At 38.5% G+C, this 24,632-nt stretch overlaps 1 protein-coding gene across 2 annotated transcripts; it reads right to left on the reverse strand.

Moving 5' to 3' along the window:
• Positions 1-237: 237 nt before the first annotated feature.
• LOC119773903 (nephronectin) lies at positions 238-20,717 on the reverse strand. Of its 2 annotated transcripts, none has more exons than XM_038271115.1 (7): positions 20,577-20,717; positions 16,021-16,134; positions 13,131-13,220; positions 12,877-12,999; positions 12,536-12,655; positions 6,457-6,588; positions 238-1,388 (listed from the first exon to the last, which is right to left on the reverse strand). In XM_038271115.1, exons 4-7 carry the CDS (start codon positions 12,950-12,952, stop codon positions 1,180-1,182), a joined length of 537 nt encoding a protein of 178 aa, XP_038127043.1. In that variant the 5' UTR covers positions 12,953-12,999; positions 13,131-13,220; positions 16,021-16,134; positions 20,577-20,717; the 3' UTR covers positions 238-1,179. The 2 variants fall into 2 exon arrangements, with proteins under 2 accessions (XP_038127043.1, XP_038127042.1); XM_038271114.1 differs by having other exon boundaries at positions 13,131-13,223.
• Positions 20,718-24,632: the final 3,915 nt, after the last annotated feature.

A 24,632-nucleotide genomic window follows, 5' to 3' on the forward strand; every position in this document is an offset into this window, starting at 1 on the left:
GATTCACTTCCATACAGAAAGCCTTCATTCATATCTTCAGGTAACACAAGGTACATGTCACACTTAATAATACTACTTCAGAGATAGTTTCAAGGTGTTGCTTTATTGTATGTCTCGTACCATGTCTTTCAGTTGTGCTGTTCTTTTTACATCTCGTTGCAGGTGATGAAGCAGACTGAAAATGTTTTGTCATTGTCTCCTTTCTATTTCCTCTTTCTTTCATCTTTTCTCTTTTTTTTCCCCTTTTTCTTCTGTTTTTCTGCTCTATTTACATTGCAGTGTCCATATAAACTGTAAAACTCCCTGCATAATAATAATAAAAAAAATACGTGTACACATGTCTATGGTCCCGACCATTGATACGGACATCTGAGCGGGACAGACCACTCATAATTTGGCAAGTAACGCAGCTAATAGGTATGATCTTTAGATCCTTAATTACAACATAAAGAGCTGCACTGCAACATCTGTTGCAGGTTGTGCGACTTCCTCTAAGGCTTTTGTGTCTCAGTTGTGACTGATGGAAACAAAGTTTCATTTGTTCTAACATCTTTAGGCTTCAATTCAATACAGTTTTTTTATATAGTGCCAATTCACAACACGTGTCATCTCAAGGCACTTTATGGAGACGATTCAACCAGAGCATACAATCAGATTATTTAAAAGTTTTCTATCTAAGGAAAGCCAGCTAATTGCTTCGACTCAATGACTAGAAATCTCACACCAAGCATGCTCGTATCAGTATAAACAAAACAGGCTACCTTCTAAATGTCTAAAGCAACCTAAAGCTTAGACGTATTTCAATAATATGGGACCATAAAACTCTGAATGTGTAGGAGACCAGCAGATTTAGAGCAAATTTTTATCTGGAACATTGCTAAAAGTTTGTTGATGGCTACCATTAGGAAACTTATTTCCAGACATATTTGATGTACTGGAGTCTATTGCAAGGAAACTCAAAAAAATTCAGGAAGGTGTATGCTTATTTGGTTTCCCCTTAAAGAATCATCAATTTGTTTGAAATATCATTCCAAAAGGCATAGTTCAAAGCTTCATCAAAAGCCAAAATTAAAAATGTAAAAGTTTCATGGTAAAGATGAGTAGATTTAACCTTTACAGCTCCACTTAAGGACTTCATCTTAAGTGGATTTATTTCATTTTTATTGGAGCCTTTTGGATCTAAACCGCAGTGCGGACAGCTCTGGTCCTTTTGGACAGTCTGTAGTTGAAGTACATGGGAGCCTTAGACTGTGGAGCTCTCCTGGGCCGGCAGGAGCGTCCGTTGCCAAAGTGGTCCTCTAAGCAGCGACAGGTGTAGGAGCCCTCTGTGTTAATGCACCGAGCATGGCGGCTGCACATGTGATTTCCAATCAGACATTCATCCTTGTCTGTAGGAGAAGAAGAGCAGTAGATCAGGGATACCGATGCAGTTCAAAGCAGTTAGATCCAATGGCGGTTTAATGACAGGGGCCAACACAGGCCAATGCCCCTCTGGATCTAGTCCTGGCCCCTGTCTTGAAGACATACTTAACCACTTTCTGATGGCAACATGCTCGGCACAGAAACCATGAAAAACCTAAATAGATTACAATAATTAATACAATTCCTACAGGAATCTTACCTAGTCTGGACAAATAGTTTACTGATGTATAAAATCACCCTTCATAAAGCAAGAACAGCATATTTCTCCTCATTAATATAGGAGAATAAGAATAATCCTAGATTTATTTTTATAATACAGTTGACAAACTTACCTGGAACCATAGCTCTGTTGAACCATCAATTCCCCCTGCATTTAGCAGTTTTAAATTTTGTAGGATTTTTTATAGATAGATTGATTCTATTAAGGATAAGATCATTGGCACCCCTCTAAATACGATTGGTTTATCTCTGGATGGTGAGGGAGCATCTGAGGTAACCACAGAATCTGAACATTGAACTTTCAAAGTTAGCAGAACTATTATCGTCATCTAAGCTTTCAACTTATTAGATCCAGTTCCTACCAAGTTATTTAAGGTTGTATTCCTTATGATTTTCCACCTCCATTTTAGATGTAATTAATCTATCACTGTCACAGGGATATGTACCTCAGGCTTTTAAGGTAGCTGTAATTAAACCTTTATTTAAAGGTAAAGAGGATTATCTTATGATGAATGCAGAAAAAACAAACTTTATATTCTTTGAATAAGAAATATCCTGTCCAGGGGTGATGCTGAAAAACTAGTCTGTGTATTTGTTACTTCAAGACTGGAGTATTGTACATCTTTACCTTCAATAAGTCCACTAATTGTAGCAGGGGTGGATCTAGGAAATTTGGGGCCCTAGGCAAAGACAGGCAGGGGGCCCTCCGAATTGAGAAGGCAACGCATAAACCAGACCCATTATACAGATACAGAAATTTTAATAGAATAGACATACATTATTTGTTCTCCTACTTCTTCCTTTGTCCCTCTCTTCTTGTCCCTTATTTTAGTTTTTTTCTTTTCTATGTTTTGTACTTAGCTGACCTTTCATGCTCTAAAAAGAATAAAAGATTTTCTTCCAATCACTAAGCTCACTTAGCTGATTGTTCCTTCCTGTGTTTCAAAAAAGGCGATGGTAAAAGAGGCGAAAAGTAAATAACACAGTCCTAATTGCATAAAATAATAGCTGTATGATTCATGACAACAGATGAGACTGAGGAGAGCAGGAGGCGGGGTTATGAATCTACTTGCTCTGGAGAGCAGATTTTGGTGATTTTACATGTTGTTGACAAAGCCTCCTCTAACAGAAAAAAGTAACTAGATTTGGCGCTAGGCGCTTTATAGAAATAAAAGTGCTAGAGTTTTATGGGGCCCCCAAGAACTTGGGGCCCTAGGCAACAGCCTAGTTTTGCCTAATGGTAAATCCACCCCTGAACTGTAGTTAAAAGCCTTCAGCTGCAGCCAGAGTAAATAAAAAACATATAACAACATAACAACAAAATCATATATCTCCTATACTGGCTTCTCTTCCTTGGCTTCCTGTTTAATCCAGGATAGAATTTAAAATCCTCCTTCTCACATATAAATCCTTAAATGGCCAAGCTCCATCTGATATCAGAGATCTGATTGTTCCTTATGTTCCTAACAGAGCACTTCGATCTCAATCTGCAGGTTTACTAGTGGTTCCTAGAATTTCTAAAAGTAGAATGGGAGGCAGATCTTTTAGTTATCAGGCTCCTCTCCTGTGGAACCAACTACCAGTTTTAGTCTGTGAGGCAGACACTCTGTCTACTTTTAATGCTACAGTAAAAACTTAACTTTTTGCTATAAAGTCTACTATATAGTCCAAACTATATAGTGATGTAGGGATTTAGGGGTTAGGGCACACATCCGGGCACAGTAAGCTTGCTGAGTTGAGAGAACAGCAACTTTTAAACAGAGCGTGCACGAGGAAAAATGGGCTCATGCATGCTCTCGCAGGCAGGCTTTTAAGAAAGTGCTCTTAAATATTGTAAAAAGAAAAATATTACTTCTCATGAGAAACACTTTGAAGTACTCATTCATTTTTCTTTAACAGAAAACTGGATTCCTGCTGCTAACTTCGACACCTGTTTGAGAGATAATTTAGCAGAGCTCTCCCTAAAGATGAAAACAGAAACCGCTGCGATCAATTGAAGAGCTGAGTGTGTGAGCCATCACATAAACATGTTCTCTCTGGACTCCTGGCTGCAAAGCACATTTTCACACGATTGCTCCCTCTGCCAGTTAACACAGATAGGTAGAGCATGTGGGGGTGTGCTCTGATCATCTCAGTCATTTACAGCCTGATGTCAAACACATCTGAACATGTTCTGCAAACTCTGCAGAGCTGGAGGTCATCTTGACTTTTCATCTTTGATTTAAGTTGTGGGAACTGTGAGAATAGCTGTAAAAACTTCATTTGGATCATCAACCCCATGTGCATAATGAGACACTGGCTTTGTGAAAACACTTCTGAAACAGAGAGACACATTCACTGCCCTCTAATGGGGAAAAACCCACAGCCTTTGGGCTAAATGTGTAATTGTAGTCAATATGCTTTAATAATCTTAAGCTTTGCATTTGTTAATTGTCAACTCATACATACAGTGAGAAAAATAAATATTTGAACATCCAGCTATTTTTTAGGTTCTCCCACTTCAAAATCATGGAGGGGTCTGAAATTGTCACCCTAGAAGCATGTCCAATTTGTGAAACAAAATCCAGAAGTCACAATAAATGATTTTTTTAAACTATTTATTCGTATGACACAGCTGCTATAAGTGTTTGAATACCTTTCTATCAGCTAGAATTCTGATCCTCAAAGACCTGTGAGTCTGCCTTCAAAATGTCCCCCTCCACTTTATCCATTATCCTAATGCACCTTTTAGGTCATTAGCTGCATAAAGACACCTGTCCACTCCATACAATGAGTAAGAATCAAGCTACTAACATGGTCAAGACCAAAGAGCTGTCCAAATACACTAGAGACAAATTTGTACACCTACACGAGGCTGGACAGGTCTATGGGGAAATTGCCAAGCAGCTTGGTGAAAAAAGGTCCACTGTTGGAGGAATCATTACAAAATGGAAGAAGCTAAACATGACTGTCAGTCTCCCTTCGGACTGGGGCTTAATGCAAGATCTCACCTCATGAGATCTAAATGATCCTAAGAATGGTGAAAAAATCAGCCTAGAACTACAAGGGAGGAGCTGGGACCACCGTTTCCATGGTTACTGTTGGTAATACACTAAGATGTCATGGTTTGAAATTATGCATTGGCGTGGAAGGTTCCTCTGCTTAAACCAGCACATGTCAAAATCCATCCTAAGTGTCTAATGATCATTTGGATGAACCAGAGGAGTCATGAGAGAAAGCCATGTGTTTAGACGAGACCAAAATAGAACTTTTTGGTCATAATTTCACTAACCGTGTTTGGAGGACGAAAACTGAAGAGTACCATCCCAAAGAACACCATACCTACTGTGAAGCATGGGGGAGGTAGCATTATGCTTTGGGGATGTTTTTCTGCAAATGTTACAGGGCGACTGCACTGTATTAAGTAGTGGATGACCGGGGACATGTATTGCCAGATTTTGGGGAACAACCTCCTTCCCTCAGTTAAAGCATTGAAGATGGGTCGAGGCTGGGTCTTCCAACATGACAATGACCCAAAGCACACAGCCAGGATAACAAAGGAGTATCCCTGGAAGAAGCATATCAAGGTTCTAGTGTGGTTTAGCCAGTCTACAGACCTAAACCCCATAGAGAATCTTTGGAGGGAGCTCAAAATCTGAGTTTCTCAGCAACAGCGGAGAAAACTGACTGATCTAGAGAAGATCTGTATGGAGGAGTGGGGCAGGAAAAGTTTGACCTATGTAATTGCAAACAAAGGCTACTGTACCAAATTTTAACATTGATTTTCTCAGTTGTTCAAATACTTATTTGCAGTTGTATCGTAAAAATGAATAGCTAAAAAAATCATACATTGTAACTTCTGGATTTTTTTTTTTTAGATTATGTCTCTCACATTGGACATGCACCTACGAAGACAATTTCAGACCCCTCCATGATTTCGAAGTGGGAGAGCTTCCAAATAGCAGCGTGTTCAAAGATCTGATGTTTAACCTATGAGAATAAAGGACTAGAAGTTAGGAACACAAGTTACACATTAGAAAACTGAAAAAAATACACAATAAGCATTGAAATTTGTCTCATTAATCTCCATCTAACATAATTTCTACTATTATTGTAAAAAATTATGGTAGTGGAGTTTAAAACCATCTTCAACATAAACAGCTGGGGAGCTGAATGTTAGGATAAATCGATATAAAAGGCCCTTTCCCCTCTAAAATCATAAAAATAAATCTTTCAGATTTTAAGGCCATTTTTTTCAGTTTAATGAGATCAAAAAACAAACACTCCAGCTGCTCTAGCATTAAAAGGTTTACCTTGTGCCTTTGGTCAAGCATGATGAGAACCAGGCACAAGGGTGGACCTCTGGTGCTGTGGGTTTGTTGCTCTTCAAAGCTCCTGGGAGCCGTATCACAGTGCATGCAAGACTTGGACATACAAGGATATTTGGTTTGAAGATGTGCCGTCACCTATGACATATTACACACTAAATGATTTTCCTTTGGAAAAAGGCTTGTCCTAAATAATACCTATTAATGTGGCATGGGCATTTTCTTTTTTACAACAAAGGATTTTAAATTGGGATTATTTTTCACACTGAATAAATGTTCTCGAATTAACGCTTTTTTCCTAAAAAGATGATGCAACAGCAATAAGACCTTACTTTATTTAAAGTAGATATGTTAATAAATAAGAGAGCATTATACAAACTCAATGAATAATTAAACAACTCTGAAAATGTGATTCAGATGTTTGGTTAAAATAATCCGTCAAGAATTTTACGATAGAAATACAGTAAATGGTTTGAAAAGGTGTAGATATACTTAATGAACTTTTTACCTCGACACTCCACAGATCCCCGCAGGCTTCCCATCACAAAGCCATCTTTGCAAACACAAACGAAGCTGCCGAATGTGTTCTTGCAGGTCAGCTGGGGTGGACACACATCAGCCTTCTGACACTCATCTACATCTGAAACCAAACACAAACACTTAAAGTAGGCAAAGTGTGTCATGTCTGTTTCTTTTATGACACACTCTTCACTGTTCTTAAAAAAAGGCAGGACAGGGGCCCATAGGGGCCTCTGTCTTTGCTCAAAACAGCAATTTGCTTCAGAGACCCAAATGACTGCCTTTAAGGAGCAGCTTTGTAGTGAAGCTTTAAAAAGTCTTGCTGTAAAAAGACAAAAAAGACCAAAAATACCTACATGGTTCACTTGAGGCCACTTTAGGAATCTCCTCTTTCAAGTTGAAGTGATTTACTTTATTGGAATAGACAGCCTTTACCTGGAAAATTCAGTGAGAAGAAAACAGCTGTTCTATAGGCACCTGCCAGCTGTTTTATAGGGTAGGGGTTGTTGTTTTGGGAAGATAAGCTGTTTGGACTGACTTAGTCAGCCTTTTGTAAAGAGATTTTTTGGTCTACCAACATGGCGAAAAAATACCTGCATATGTGGTGTCAGTTGGAATCTATGTATGAAGCAAGCTAGCATTAGGCTACTGGATCAGTCCAAACCTAAACCAAATGGCTGTTCTATGACACCAAATAATTTCCTAATATCTAACTGGGAATACACCAGAGGATTCCTAATGGTGACTAAAGAGAGGGTAACACAATGACGGACATTGCATTGTGTGAGGACAGATGTGGTAAAGATAATTTTATTTGCTCGTCTGTTGGTCACACATATTGCTGTGCAACATGTTTCCACAAGTTCTGAATGCATGCAGTGCAAACAGAACAGAAACCTGTTTCTTAAAAAAGCACTTAGCTTGGTTACTAACAACAAACAGCTTTATTTCTCAGACTTGAAACTAAATGGAGCGTGAACTCCCTGAGATCTGACCTCTTAGTTATGAGGCAAACAGAGGAAACAGCAGTAATTCAGAAACAGGGTCACAGCAGTGAGCACAAAGCGGTGACTTCATTCTGACTCAGATCTTACTCGGAGCTGCTCCCACTGTGTGAAAATGTTTCTCTAACAGCCGTGGGTGAGGCTTGCATCATTATAGGACAGGAGCTGTCGGCTGCTGAGTTATCGGAGGTCACAAGCGGACACTGGGGACAGTCCACAGTTAATTAGAGGCTTCTGATAATTGGCTGGGTAGGCTACCACTATGATCACTGCTGCGGAGCGCTGAGAGAGGAAAACTGTTCTACTGCTTCTTTAAATCAGACATGGCAGAAGGTTAAATTGATAACCGTAATAAACTGCATTTAACCTCATGTGTTGGGAAGAGTTGGATTATAAAAGCGACAACATAGAGACAGTTTGTACAGGATTAGGGAAGCATTCATTCATCTCTCTGTAACCGTAGGCCTAAATGTTTTATAGGGAATTTATCTGACAGGCCAACAAAGAGAAGCTAACTGTATATTTGTAAATCAGAGGGAAAATGATACAGGTCTACCTGTTCCTCACCTCTGGAGATTATGGATTAATATTTGCATTGAAAAGAACAAAAAAAGTTGGTATGCTAACTGAATATGTCGATGATTGTAATGCAAAGTAAATAACCATGTCACTTTTTTTCAATGATATACAGAAAATAACTCTTAAGTAAAAGGTTAATGTCAGTTTTTGGAGTCTGTCTGTCTGTCTGTCTGTCTGTCTGTTTGTCTGTGTACAGGATAACTTGAAGAGTCATGGATGGATTTTAATGACATTTTTATCAGAGATGTCCCTCACGCAAAGGGGCAATCCATTATACCATGGTGATGATCCAGATCATAAACTGGAAACAGGAATTTTTTTAAGGATTCGCTAATATTATAAGATAGGGAATATTTGGCATGGCAGGCAGTTCTCCACTAAACCAGAGGGTGGCAGCAATGATTGTTGACACCGTTGGCATCTGACTCAAAACGTTTTACTGCGGACAAAAAGTTTAGAAAAGGGAACCTGCTGTGGAGATCAACTCTGTGTGTTAACCAGTGTGTTAAAAAAAAAAGAATACTGTCAGGAATCTAATGTGTATCAGGAATCCAGTTTGTGTGGTCTGTTTTTGTGTTTCCTTTTCTCCACCACCAGGTGGTGCCCTTTCCACGTTGGTCCTCCTGCACACCTGCGGCTCATTGGTTCATTACCGGAGGAGTATTTAAGCAGTGGGCTGTCACTACCTCGGCAGCACAGTGTTTGCCAGTTTTGGGTACTCTAGCCATGCTGAGATTAGCCGAGTCTAACCTGAGCCTTCGTACACTGAGTTTATCGTTGTTTTTTGTCTTTGCCTTTTGGCAGGAAGCCTTCCTGCAAACTGGATGTTTGGCCTTCTCCCCCTGAAAGGATTATTTGTGTTCACACTAGGCAGGGGAAAAACCTCCACATGTCCCCTTCATGTTCCTGCGGAAATCCAAGTGGCAGTCCGCTCCATTGCTCCTCAGAGTCCAACCCAAACCAATCTGTCCGCCCTCCAACGAGTTCCCCCCTTCTTCGGATAAACCCACACCAACTGGATTCAAGGACAAGAAACAAACGCCCTCAGACTTGAAACTGTTTTCAAGAACTCAATCAAATTTCTTATGGACCCTGAAATAGAGTCCTGCATTGGTCGAGTTTTACCAACCCGCATCCGCCCGAACCCGTTAGGATGACTACCGAACCCGACCCGTCACCCGCGGATATCTTCAATTCAAATCTGAACCTGACCCGACCCGTTGATATTTAACCCGCAACCCGACCCGTTAACACATCAAGTAATAGGCTATAGTACGCTGCGATGCAGAACAGCGCCATTAACACTGCAGCAGACGTGTATGCACTGACTGTGGCCTTTTTGGAGGGAAGCCCACACTGCCGGCAGGGCTTTAAGCTACAGCAAGGGTGACCCCAGTGCCTGATTAATATAACATTTCTGATGTCCATAACAACACACATGCATTAAAAAAAAAATCACCAACTACCCGCACGTACTAAAAAAATATCCACCCGACCCGTTTATTTTTATTTATGTATTTTTCACCCGCAAAAGAGTATTTTAGCGGGTGACCCATCAGGGACCCGCGGGTACCCAACCCGTTGCAGGACTCTACCCTGAACTCATCTCTGTAAACTTCCCTTCTCACTTCCAGTCCAGAATCCTACTCCTGTAGTTCACCTCAATAAACCTGTTAAACTTGGTTCTCTGAGTGCTTCTCTGCATTTGGGTCAGATCTATTAAAAGCATCATGACAATGTGTACTTTTAAACATGTACCAAAGTGGTACAATAGGTCTTCATAACATTGGAGTTATTTTAGATTTATTTTGTTGTATATTTTTACTGTTCATTACTTTTAGTTGGGATCATTATTACCAACAACTAATAAAAACATCAATTCAGTATTTCAAAAAATTAGAATATTGTGAAAAATTTAAATACTTACATTGTTTATATATTTTAGTTTTTGCGGCACTAGAGGCTCATTTTTTAGACAGTAGGCTGACAGGAAAGGGGGTATGAGAGAGGGGGAGAGACATGCAGAAAAGGACCACAGGTCGGATTCGAACCCTGGTCGGCCACGTCGAGGACTAAGGCCTCTCGCTGCGCCACCTGCATGCCTTATATTTAAATTATTAAATGTCTGATTAAAGTAAGACACCTGGTGTCTTACCGAAGGCCACTATCAGAGCAAGCCCCTTCTCATTGCTTCAGTAATCCAGGCAAAAGGAGCCCCAAGAAAATACTGAGTTGGTCAACATTCTTGGAAATTCTTTTTTTTTTTTTGCATTGGTCTTAAGCAGGGATTGACATTAACAATCGTAACTTGCCAAATGTGGTTCAATTTCAGCTGTGGCTAATAGCACAGCCAATACTACAAGCCTTTACAGTAGATGGTTGGATTCTTTTTTCTGTTTTTAATTGCAGTTTTCTCAAATGTCATCCCAAATAACAAGCAAAACTAAAGGTGACACTGCAACACTACAGCACTGCCTGCACACGGTGTTTGCTGATTGGTTCGGCCGTGACCAATGTCACTTCAGAAAGGTGGTCCCTGTGCAGAACAGATCTATATGCTGTTAGGTCCACATTCATACATACAGTCCAGAGATAAGACGAAAAAAAAAAAAAAAAAAACACCAACAAAAAAAGATAGAAAAAAGGCAGTTTAAAACACTGTTGACAACTTACTCACTTTATTTAGCAACTTTCAGGACTCTTTATAGTAAAGGGAGCTCCTTTACTATTGAGAAGTCTGGTGACATTGTTACAGTATGTGTTGTTGGAGACTTTGGTGAAAACACATAAAAGCAGTGATAGCTCTCAGTCTTTTTAAGTAAGGAGTGAGGGAGCGGGCCCCTCCCTCCCCTGAAGCCCTGTCAGGGAGTCAGACCCAGCTTTGCAGCCAAATGCCTGAGAAGTGGTTCTCCTTCTTTTCTCTTATTGAAAATAAGCCACATTGCATACTTTCCACTAACTGTACCCAAATTAAAAAGTAAGATGTAAATATAATATTAATCTTTTTTTTCTGGGAAGAGGCTTCGAAGCATCTAATGCAGGTCCAGCACATTCCGAAACAGCTTCTTCCCCACCGCCATCAGACAGCTGATTGTTGAAACAACTCTAAATCAAGTCACAGCCTCTGCATCACACTGATAACATGAAACCAAAACCCTGCATAATTGCACCATATATATTTAACGCTCTGAACTTCCATATCAATGTGTTTTTTGCTTTTTTTGCACCACATTTTTCCTCCGACAGTGTTTACATTTGTCCAAAGCAAAATTTAGTTTGTATACACTCCATGTAAACAAAATGACAATAAAAGTTGTCTAATTCTACTATTGGTCATCCCTTTATTTAATCTATGCACAGCCTCATCCACTCTGATCAATAGCCTCCACTGTTTATCAGTTCAATTTGATAGCATTAAATTTATTTATGTACGGTAGTTTTGCTTCTGGCAAAATATAATAGAACACTTAAAATAGGCTTATAGAGTGTTTTAATCACTTTCTGTTGATATGAAAATTTCTCTCTCAGCAGGATAAAAATGCATTTTTTAAAGCCCTCCTTTAGTTCCCTGTAACGCCTTTAACATGCAATAATAAAGAACAGTTTTTATTAAATATCTTTATTTAAAAGGGGCTGAACACAAAACCTTATTGGAATTGTAAACTTGATAATGACCGATAGGTAGTATTAAACATTTAATGTTGTTTGATAGGTGTGTAGCAATGAAATTTATATTTTTAAAAAGTTCTAAATCTAGCTTTAGTTAATTGTTAATTGCTAAATATAATCTAAACTGCTGAGGGGTTAGTAACTTTGAAAAACCACTAGCCACAGTGGCCAGTAGGCAAAAACAATCAATTTTATAAATGTGGGGTTTTCATTAGTCAGCAGTTATAATCATCTAAATTAAAAGATATAAACACAAGAATATATCAGTTTGTGTGTAATAAATAGATAAAATATACAAGTTTCACAATTTTAACAGTATACCTCGATGGTATTCTAATTTTATGACCAGAAACAGTAAATTGGACAGGATACAAATATATATTTAACATATTTTCAAATGATAAAAAAATAATGCGTCACTTTCCTTTCCCCTTTTGCAGCTGTTCTTCAAAAGCTGCAGTAAAACATGGAAATTTTAACTGACTGGTTTAGAAAACGAAACAACCATCCTGCAGCCAAGTTAATGGGTTAGTCTAAAAGAACAAGTTATTAAATCGAATTAAATACGATTTTCCACACTGTTGCTGATTAAATACAGCTATGGTGGACAGGCTTAGCCTTAACACCTTGTTTAATTTACTGGTTTGCATCTCATACCTAAAGTATAAACAAAACTTTAACTGCAGAAGATATCTTAGTGGCTCGGCAGGATGATGGGGATGAAGAACCAGATGTACGGTTATTATGTGTGAGAGAAACATGAGCACCATGTTCATTGTAATAACACTGTGTTACTCAGTGATATCTGTCTCCTACCTTCACAGTTCTTATCATCAGCTGCCAGGTGGAGGCCAGGCGGACACAGGCACCATAGTGTTCCCCATCTCTCCACCTGGCAACCAAACTGGCAGCGCAGAGAGAAACATGTGGTATCTCCTAGAAGAGAGAGAGATTGATCTACCATGAAGGAGAATCTGCACTATTTGGACAAGATCTGACACCGAATGATTTTCAAAAATAGTTTTTCTACTTCTCATTCACCACATTCAATAGTAGTTCTTTTTCTAGATTTCCCTTCAGTCTGACTGTGAGATGTATTCCTAATTAGTAGCACATTTTTTAGATGTAGTATTTGATTAAAAGGAGACTCTATTTACTGATGCAGGTGTATCCATCTGCTCTTAGGGTGTATTCCGGCTCACAGTAACAACGGTAGCTGCCTGGTGTGTTCATGCAGCGCTGGGAACACGGTCTCTTCTGCAAACCGCACTCGTTCACATCTGGAGTTAATATAGAACATCATTAACACAGTAGATAGAAATCCTTGCGCTAAATGATGCAGAAGGACACAGGTAATGGGTAAGAAATTGAAAACATAAGCCTGGCAGTAGTTTTAGAAATTACACTCCACCTTCATCACAGTGTGGTCCTCGATATCCTGTGAAGCACGAACACTTGTCTGGTCCCACACATTTTCCATTTACGCACGACTTCCTGCACACTGCTGTGGAGCAAAAGCAGCACAGCTGTAACCCACACCACCACGAGAGAGATGTTTTTCTTATACTGCTGAACAGTGAATGTATCCTTATTATACTTCTGGATAAGCTAAGTTACCTTATAAGCTAAGTTGGTGAATCCAACAGATTTAAAACACTTTGATCCTTTACTTGGAGTTGTGTATCTTAAACACACAATTACTTAATTATTTTCAGCTGGCTTTTTGCTATATGGGTTTGGGTGGGTAACAGAACCAGTAACATTAGAATCTATCAGTTTAGTACTTATGCCTGAGTGGTCCAATCGGTCAGTGTCTGACCTTGAGGTGACCAGGAGACATCATGTCGCAAGAACTGCGTCTTGGATTTCAAAGTATAACATACAGAACTCTACAAAATAAGAGCTTTTGTATTGACATATCAGATCATTAAAGCATAGGACTAAACCGCAGGTGGGTAGAATAGTTACCCCCAAATGTTTCTCAAGTAAGAATAGCCCTAATTCACCATATTTTACTCAAGTAAAATAAAAAGTACCTTTCCAAGTATTTATTTAAATAGAATTAAAATAGTATCTGGCAAATAAGCTGCTCAAGTACTAAGTAACTCATCATAACATCTGATTTGTCATATTTCTGGTATTTTAAAGACTATAATAAAATTATTGAAAATAAAAAAAGATAACGTTATTTACAAATAAGAAATCCAGACAGAGGAAACACTTTTCAAAACCAATTTTCATTTTAACAATACGACTTTGAAAATAAAAGCTTGACTTCCAAATATTACAGTAAGTTAGATATAAAGTAAGCTTTGACATCAACATCAACTCTGTAACTGTGTCTGGGGCATTGTTTTAATAAAGTAACTTTTTCATTATTTGGTGAAACTACTCCAGCTGGTTGGGTTAGCCAAACACTTTACTCAAGAGTAGCAAAATTGAGATATTACTCAATTAGAGGCAAAAAGTATGGTGCACTAAAAATACTCCTAAACGTATCTTTTGTGGAAAAAAAATAAAAAATAAAAAATTATTTTAGTGAACATAGTCAGCTACTACCCGATTTTGGGCCATTTATTTCAAAATAAAAGCCTCACCTTTCCATAACTATTAAGCTAAAATAAACATAAGGTAGAATTTCAGAATTTTATTGTAAAATAAGACATCAAAATTCAATCATTTTAACAACCATTTTCACATCTTTCATTTTGGACCACAGAAGGTGTCAGCTATCACCCTTGCAGCTTGCAGTGGTGCACTGCTTTTTTTATGTCTTGAAGATGTGAAGGCCTGGGTGGCCCTAAATTTTTCCAAACTCAATGAAGACAAGACAGAGGTAATGATCTTTGGCAGATCCACTGCTGATTCCTTGACCAGTCTTGGCTCCTTGGCTCAGTACGTTAAGCCGGTTATTACTAACTTAGGGGTTAAGATGGATGCTGGTCTTAAAATGGAAGCGCACATCAGAGCCGTTATAAAGTCCAGCTTTTTCCACTTAAGGCAGGTAGCCAAAGTAAAACCCATTTTATCAAAACAACATTTTGAAACAGTGATCCATGCATTTGTGACCACACGGCTGGATTACTGTAACTCACTTTATACAGGGGTCAGTAATTTGTATATTTCCCAACTTCAGAGGGTTCAAAATGCTGCTGCACGTCTTTTAACAGGTACACAAAAATTTGACCACATTTCCCCTGTTTTAGCTTCCTTACACTGGCTGCCAGTACATTTTAGTATTAATTTTAAAATTATTTTATTTATTTTTAAAACTCTTACTGGCCTTGCCCCTTCTTGTCTGTCTGAGCTGTTGCATTCTTATACACCCTCCCGTTCCCTCAGGTCAGCTGATCAGTCGCTTCTGAGGGTCCCAAAGTCAAAATGCAAGCTCAGAGGAGACCGTGCTTTTTCTGTGGCTTCTCCTAAGCTGTGGAATGATCTGCCTCTGAGCAGAAGACAGGCCTCTTCTCTCGCTGTTTTTAAGTCCCTTCTTAAGACTCATCTTTTTTCCTTGGCTTTTGGCACAATTTGAGAGGTTTTACTTTGTTTTATTCTCTTTGTCTACTAATTTGTATTTTACATTCTTTTTTTTATTTTTTATTTTATAATTTTATTGTATTTTATGATTGTGTACACCACTTTGGTCCTGTCCGGTGCATAAAGTGCTTCATAAATAAAGTTGGTATGGTATGGTATGGTGCCATCCACAGGACCAGGTGTTTCTGTTTCTAAGACTTAAGGTGTGTATCCTCTCCTCTGCTTGTTTTCTGAGCTGATACACTCTGTCAGCTGTGAGAATGTATTTTATCCTGGACCACGTTCAGTCAGTTCAATCTAGGTACAAAAGATTCTTGAGGATGATCAGTGGAAACAGAAGGAACCTCAGCTCAAATGTATGGACAATGCAAATGTCAATTGGAATGTTAATAAATTAGCAAAGAATGTGAAAAAAACTTCACGTGGTGTAAAAAGAATATTTTGGATAATATTTTCTAATTGGGCTTCATCATCACACAGTAGAGAGTGAATCAGTTTGATGTGAAGTAAAGGGTTTTTGCATGTCAAGTCTGGGGGGAGGCAGCACCTCCCGATGCCTCCTCAATTCACCCAGAAGATGACATTCATCAAAAACCAACTAGCTGTGATGATATTTAATCTTTTAAATACTAGATAATCCAAACATGCTCTGATGTGCTCATTAGCAGGGTCTTGGAAATCAGTAAAATCTTTGTTCATCCAACGAACAAATTTGGAGAATCGTCCCTCTGGTTGGGTTGTCACCGGTTTGCAGTAAGACTTACGCTGACAAATGTGGTTAGCTTTCCTCCAGCCAAAAAAAACAGGAGGCAGTTTGTCCAACAAGTCCCTGCTGTATTTGAGTATCTTCCAAGGGATCCTCCAACCGATGGTGGCGACTAGGACAAAACAATATTTGATAATTAAATGTTGGGAGGATCTCAATACATAATGTCAGAACAGAGTCATGCTCTAAAGGGGGGTTTCTCTCTGAAAGAAGTGAATTATTCCATTATAGTGGCGCATTTAGGGGCTAAACCACATGACAGATAAGCTGACAACAGCCAGATGCATGTCTCGCTCCGCCTAGCTCCACTCACATACATCTGGGAACCCGCCATAGGAATTGCCTTTACTGAAGGCTGGGCCTTATCAAAACTCCTTGCATATGATTGGATAAGCCAATGGTCTGTCATCTTTATCGACGTGCTATTTCAACCACTAACACCGAAGCTAACCCGTGACGCTGTGAGAGCTACGCAGGAAAAAAACAAAACAGAACAGCCGACATCTTGGATACAGCAACAGTGGAATCAGCGCAATGTCTGTAAATGATCAATGTCGTTTGTGCCATGAAAATGTGCGGATGAAAGGCAACATTGTGCACAGCACTTATTTTTAAAAAAAGAAGCCAACCAAAAAAGTATAGACGAACGACTTACAGAACTCGCTTCTCCACTACGTCACATGCAGGACACACCCGCCCTGCGTCCTGATTGGCCAGACCATAAATTCGTTTGGGGAAATCACTTTCAATGAGCGGTGTCCTGCGAGACATGCATCTGGCTGTTGTCAGGTTACATGACAGATGCTTTGCTAGCGAAAGGAACGCCGTCTGAAACGCGATATCGGTCTCAGATCCTGGTCAGACAGAAGTGCCCTGGAAAGCAACCATGATACTTGCTGTAGCTCCTTGTGTCTCTTGATTAGGAGCACCTCTGGAGGATCTGGTAGACCCAGGGATGCTGTTCTACTTCCCACATAATATGGGACCTTTTAAAGGACCCATATTATGCAAAGTTGACTTTAAAACCTTTTATAGCAGTCACATATGTCCTGAAGCCTGAGTATAAGATTTGCGAATAAAATAAAACTTTTCTTCTCTCACTGCCTTTCTCCACCTCTTAGCTAATCTGTGCTTAGAATGCTTAGAGCTTACATGCCCTTTATGAGGTCATTCGGGGAAAATCCCTTACCCCTTCTGAACCTGCCTTATAGCAGTCGCTATCTCTCTGCTCACAGACACTGTTCTTCCAAACAAGCATGGGTAAGCCAAGAGCTAAGCCTTTTAGCTGCTCCTGTTAATGTCCGCATCAACCAGACAAAAATCATTTTTTTCTGTCTTAATCTGATCCTCTAATAAAGACCCAGTAGATTGATTTTTATTTTTGATGGAAAGCTACTTGCTAAATTTCTGGAGATTTTGTATCTGTGTGTTAAGCATTTCAGAGGACTGCTTCACGACATTAGTGCTAACAAAGAGTTGGTCGATACCAACTATATTTTCCAAAGCAGGGGTCTTCAACGTTTTCCAGACTAAGGACCCCAAACTGATGGCGAGATGGAGTGGGGACCCCCTAATTATATATATTGTATGAAATTGTGTTCTATCAAACTGGTCCTATAGTCACTCTATTACAGATGGAGTCATGTAACGAAAGTAATTTCTCCCTGGGATTATTAAAGTATTTCTGACTCTGATTCCTGGTTGATGGGACAGGTGTTGTGGATGAAACGGTGCCCAGCTTGAAAGAGCTCCTTTGTGTCTCTGAATGTGTGCATTGATGACTGAAAGACATCTTTTGCCTCAATTTATCTGTTTACTACAGTGTTTTGAATTCATGTTAATGTAGATTTAAAGACATTTTAATTAGTGGAAAAAATTTCAGGGGGGAATATAAAAAAAAGGTTTAGGTTACAGCTATCCTATACCTGTTTGACCTCTTTTCTCTGGTTCATTTGTCATTTATGTTGAAGACTATCTAAAAATAAAAGACATGTTTTTAGATATTTTATGCGTCAAATCTTGATATTCTTTCTCTGACTTTTTGAAAAACTAAACAAATTTAGAGTCTATGTTTCTGTTCTTACTATTAAACTTATTGGAACAACAATAACAAAACATTTTTTTTATAATCTTCTAATTTCCACTCTTTTGTCAGATATTTGACTTATTTTTACTCAGAAACGCAGATCTGCATTGATGACTGAAAGACATTTCTGTCTCAATTTATCTGTTTACTTCAGTGTGTTGAATTCATGTTAATGTGGATTTAAAGACATTTCAATTAGTGCAAAATATTGCCCAATGGAATACAAAAAAAGGAGTGTAATCAAAACTTTCGCGACCCCCATGCAGTACATCTGCGGACCCCCTAGGGGTCGCGGACCCCCTGTTGAAGACCTCTGTTCCAAAGCATTAAACGTTATTGCTGGAAATAATACTTGAATACTGTGTGGGACTGCTTTGCCTGATAGGCCCCAAACACTTTAGCACTGCAGCTAATGTTTGTTTCCTTGGCTGTTTTGGTCAGCGGGTGTTTTTTATACGTTTGAGAATCTTCTCTGTTCTTCACATACAGTGTTTCTTAGCAGGATATCAGCAGTAATTCTGATTGTATTCTTGTGATAAATCATTTTTGGTGGTAGCAGCCCATTTAGTTCATTACAGTAGAAAGGTTCCATTAGCAGCTGAGGCTAAATGGAGGTCTGGAGCATAAGAGGAATGTTAATATTTTTGTTTTCAAAGGTAGTATAACAGGAGAGCCTAAATACAGCACTGTAACTCTCTCTGTAGGATCCATGTCTGCCATATTGAGTTGAACAAACAGAGGTAGCTCAAAGTTGTCCCAGTTGTCCACAGAATTGATGTGTGAAATGTCAAGCAAGCAACAGGGCACGAGTAATAAGAAAAACTCACTGTGATCGTGTTCCTTGTGAACGCATCAACAAAGACAATAAGTATTTGTTGATGCGATACAAGATATTTTTGTGATACAGTTAAATGTATTTATAGCTGTCAACAACCTTAAATGTGTTTCATAATACATTAAGGTTGTGTCTGAACGCCCGCCCTGACCCTGAAATCCCTACAAAGTGGACTTTATATTGAACTCATTTACCTGAGCGTTCAGACAGATGATCACTAATTTTTGCTCCCTGTTGGTCACGTAACTCTGGCTCCCCGCACACTGCCAGCACAATCTTTGTTCTTTCTCGCCCCCAAAACAAATCCTATGATGTTTTGCGAGGAGAGTTCTAACAAAGCATTCTGGGATATATCTGCTCATCTAGTGACCATGGTTGCACACTGCTTTTCAAGGTGAATTGTGGGAAATTTTTAAGTCCACTACTTTTTCCTCCACTAGATGTTCAGACACTCCTTTAAAATGGTGTAACCCCTGCAGAGCTCCACGTACGGGTTAGGGTAGAGGATCAGAAACAGTCTTAGAAAGAAGTCGTACCAGAAACAGAACCACAGAAATAAAAAGGGAAGGAAGCTGCAAAAGGCTCAAGGTTTTAGAGTCGTTACAGAAAGGGTTTTAATAAACTTAATACCTATATATAAGTATTATATATATAATATAAATGTTTTTAAGGCTTTTGCTAAAAAATCAATAAATTTGTCAATATTATGATGTGATATATATTTGAAATAAGGCAAAAACAACCCCTTATAAAAACAACATCTTATTTCAGAAGGATAATATCTAATTATCTTACTTCCAGTCAAAAATGCTCTTTCTTTACCTGCTCAAATTGAGGACAGATACTTTAATTTTAAGAAGTTGTTTCTTAAATTTGCATCAGTTTTTGCAGAGCAGTGGATTTAAAATCTACAAAGCTTCCTGCACTTTCACCTCTAATCTTACAGGCACCTTGTTGTCACTGTTGCATTGCAATATGGTGTTTCATCATACTGTGGTAAAAAAAAACAACTAAACAAACAACAAACATTCATCACCAAAGTACTTTTGGGTGTTTAGGCACAGTTGCTCTTGGAACTACTGTACCTAAATTCCATCTTTTACTTTTTAATTGATTTCCATTTTTTTAAAATCATAAATATCTAGACACGACTTTGATAGATGTCATTACCTTTTCTTCTCATCCATTGCTGAATATATTTAAATCAGGGATGATGTGTTTAATTTGTGATATTTTGACCTACTTCTGTCAGACAGGTTCTTTTTTATTTATTTACTTTTTTAGATTATTTTGATCTAGTAGGTTAAGTAGTAGTCAGGTCTGGATGAGTTAAATGAACCAAAGCCAAATGTGTAGTGGATAGGACTTAAAGCACTGAGTGATGCATTAAGGCCATCAAATGCTGCTGTATACAGTTAATAAGAAGGATTTTTATCATAAAACTTGATGGATAGGATATTACTGAGCTAAACATAAGAGATACTTCCTCTTAAATGTAGGTTTTGCTGTAGGAATGTCTTTCAGAGGAATATGATTTAGAACTTTTTCTTACGATACATATATACAAAAATTGTGTTTATAACATTTAATTTAAGAGCAGCAACCAAATCAGAGAGCTCTGAGAAACTCCTACCTCTTCTGGAGATGAACTGATGAGAGCAGAAAAATCTGAAGTGATACGAGACCTTTTACCGTTTTGATCATTTTCTTCAACCTTAAAACAAAGTTAACAAGTTAGAGTCCCCTTTCGGCCATGACCTTGTCACTGTCTGATGAACAGCTTGCTTTGTGTCTCCAGACGACTGGGTCAGAGGTAGAGGAGGTTCCTATCTGTTAATTGTAGGCTGCTAAAGCTACCTTTGCCTGAAAGTTCAGAGAAAAGTACGGAAGACAAAATGTGTGGCTTAGACTACAGGACTATAGACTATAATTTCCTGTTTGCTGGAGTTTCAATTCCTCCTTCTAACAGAGCTAATAGAACAGAGTCAGGTTTGTAGGTTGCCTGCTTTCATACCTTCTCAGTGAGAAACGTGACATAATTACATCCGTTTCCCCATTTGGTTCCCCATTTCCCCATTTACGCAACTTATTCATGAGCAAATTCATTATTCTATTTCCTGGTGTAGAAGGTATACCAGCCTGCATCAGGGTGTCTTTCTATCCTGAACCAGGACGTATATCTTTGTTCGTTGGTTGTTCCCTCAAACACAGCATTTAAAAGAATGTAGGCCCTGATGCCGGGATATTCATGTGACTTAAAACAGACCAGCAGCTTGAGATTCCAGAATTTCAAAACTGTTTGCGTTATGCAGATTGTGCGATAAAAATACCCCTTGCTGAAAGCTAGCTTTAGCTCGGGCACAGCAGCAGAAAAAGAGATAAAGGCAACCTGTGTCGCGGCTGGCTGTACCTCCAAACGGGTACAGGTGTAACTGCAAGAGTGCATCCGCTCCCATTTTCCACCTGCTTTAAAAAACATCACAGGATGAAGCCCCGATTGTGGAGCATTCCAACAGATGCTTTCCATGCAGAGGATAATAAACTGAACTTAGATACATGAAATAAGTATGTTTCTGTGACTATAGATAATAATCTTAAAACAATTATTGCTCTTAATAAATCAATAAAATGTTTAATCTCTCCCCCGGTTTTGTGCAGTTTGAATCATTCATTAATTTGCTGCTAATGTTTTGCTAAAGCAGAGAGAAGAAACATTTCAGTCTCTTTTATCACTTCATTACCTTTGTTGCGTTTGAGGCTAAAAGGAGGACGACTCCTACCTGAACAAAACAGGTGCAAAATGGTGCAAACATTGCAAAAACAAAGCAAATGGAAGGACTAGAAATAAGCAACCCTCCCAGACTCCATCCAGATCTACATGAAGATGTAGGCAGCAGCTTTTGTTTAGCACAGCTTTGGATGTGAGCTTTGTTTAATTAGGCCTTCATCTTCACTCTGTAATGCTTCATGGTTTTGTGGTGGTTTTGATTTGTGCTGGTCTCCTTAAGTCTTTCCTGACTTTACATTTTTATGGGAATGTTAGGGGTTTGTTAAAGTCAGTATGATTTGTGTTTGGTTTCATTCATGTGACATTGTTTCCTTATTTCCACTGTTTTGCTACAGTTTGTCTGTTTGTTTCTTTTTCCAGCACACAGAGTCCCCGTTTCCTAATTATAAAATCAGTTCTGTATCAATATTGACTCTCACAGTGTACACATGCTTCTAGGTTTTCCTCCGTCAGTGGTTGAAAATCTCTGTTTCTTCTGTGTTTGAATGTTTTTGGTTTTTATTTGCTTCTTTTTTCCTTGAGGGGTGAGATTGAATTTGGGTCCACAATTTTTTATTTCCGATAAACATTACCTGTGTCAAAAGCCCTGGATTTGTTTTCATCCCTTATACCGTTACACATTCATCGGGATTTTATGTTTTTGTGTGCTGTAAATTGCCAACCAAACAGGCAATGACTTCTAATCAGATATTAATTTTTATCTTAAGATATTAAGTGTTTCTTGATCAGAATGCTAGACAGAGAAAACTTTCCAACCTTTAGGTTCTGTGTGTTTTCTGAAGGCTAAAACTGAGATCTTATGGTCGGAAATAATGGCCGGCAGCCTCAGATTGGTGTCTTTGAAGCTTTAACTATTACCAGGACTGATCAGGGTGCAATCAGTTGTATTAAGCTCAAAGGCGGAGTCCACGTCTGGACGCCCGGTGGTCCACTCACTGAGCAGACACACACAAAGCACACACATGGTCATGTATCTCAGACATCAAACATTGACTTACATTCTCCTCCTGGAGGCTTTCAATTCTCATTTTAACCATAATCACTGCTGCCAGCTCCCCAAGATTTCCAAAACTTTGAAATGTGGTTTCACATTTAAAAACAGTCATGATTTATATCATGAAGGCTTTTTTTCCCAACATAGAAACTCATATCTATAATACGCAAACAGCATTTAACTCTAGTGATATCAAACATAAATAAGTAATAGACACTATTAGAAGTAAAGAATGAACAAATATTAATTAATTGTGGTAGGGGGGTTGGAATAACAATGTTTTTAAAGAACGAAGGTAAAACATTTAGTAGGAGTTTACAGATATATCCATTACAAGGGCACCGAACAGAGGTGCAAAAAATAGGATTCTAGTGGCCCAGAGATGCTCCTAATATAATTATAATGCTAAAATAAACTGTATGATGCTCAGTGTTAAACAATATATTGGTAACACAATAAAGGACAGGTTTGTTTTTTATGGAAATCAGAAGATTAGTCTACAGCTTATGTAATAAATTGTTGTATTGGCGAGTAAAGCTGAGCTTATAGAGATAAATGGGGTTGAAAGAGGAAGCTTGACTGAGCAATGTTGTCTCTTTGACATTTCTAAATATTTTTTGCTGAGGTTTACCCTTTAAAATGTGTTCACTTATTTAAAGACTGACTCCCAGTTATGGTCTGGCTTTAAATCTCTGCAGTGGTTTCACTTGTGGTCACCTTTGGGATAGCCTGATATATTATGTTTTTTTTTTTTACATGTTAGCTTACTTTAAATTATTTTGTTCAATAAATGATAGTTTTCAAAATACAATAAAATATAAAAGGCAACTGATCATTGTGTTTTTTATTGATGTTTCTGCTGAGACTTTATTAGATTAAAATAATATGTAATCATTTAAAAGAAAATAGTTAAAGAAACTGTTGGTTTTTAGAATATAGAGTATCAGTCTGGCTGTAAATAATTGAATCTAATTCAACTCATGGTATTTTCAATGCTTCCTCTACCAGGGTAACTGTCATGTTTTTTTCACAAACGTGGGAATGATAGCAAACATTTCATTAAGATGCAAAGATTTATGTAAACCAGTTTCAACATTTCCTGTCAGCCTAATCAGGGGGTCCCAGCATGTTATCACAGGGCCTAAAATTCCTGTCGGTGCCCAGGGATCCCATCAAACAACAATAGGTAAAGAGGTCAAGACAATGAGATAAAATCTTAGCAACATTTTTTGCTAAGGAATGAGCTACCTATATTAGTCCTGCAGGATCAACTTAATAAAGGACATAATTTGTTGTGGCCAAGTTTCTCTTTACTTAGGGGGGCAGATTTGGGGGATTTACAGGTGCTTGAAGGGACCAACAACTAATCTCTATGAAAAAAATGTCATTTCTTGGGGTGAGGTTTAGGTTTAGAACCAAGGTATGAATTGAGCTTAGGTTAGGGTTAGGGTTAGGAATGCATTGGAAACCTAAGGGTCTGCAATATGATTATGGATAATAGTAGGACACAATCTCTTGAATTAAGTTAGTTTGGTTAACCGTTTGATTTCCACTTTAAAAAGACCGGCATCATTACCTTTATTAAAACAAGTCACCTTAGTTAACACAGGTGGCGAAGTATTTTGTGGCACCACTGCATAGATTTTGTCCAAGCCTGTACAATTCGGTTAGCCTGATAAACCAGACTAAATGTGAGATTAAATGTGTAATTTAGTCTGGCCCCAATGAATGAGACATCTGAAGATTGTTCATAAGAACAACCTGTTGTTTTTCAAATCAAGTCTTTGCCTATTGGCCTACGCTCTGACCAATGAGCACAACTGACTGGGACATAGTAAGCACGACAGAAAGCTGGTGGGGGAGTGTAAACAGACAGCCTGTGGTTAAAACGGCGAACACGTCCTTCT

Source organism: Cyprinodon tularosa, unplaced genomic scaffold (genome assembly GCF_016077235.1).
Source record: "Cyprinodon tularosa strain WSP-4 unplaced genomic scaffold, ASM1607723v1 ctg79, whole genome shotgun sequence".
Classification (NCBI taxonomy): Eukaryota; Metazoa; Chordata; class Actinopteri; order Cyprinodontiformes; family Cyprinodontidae; genus Cyprinodon; species Cyprinodon tularosa.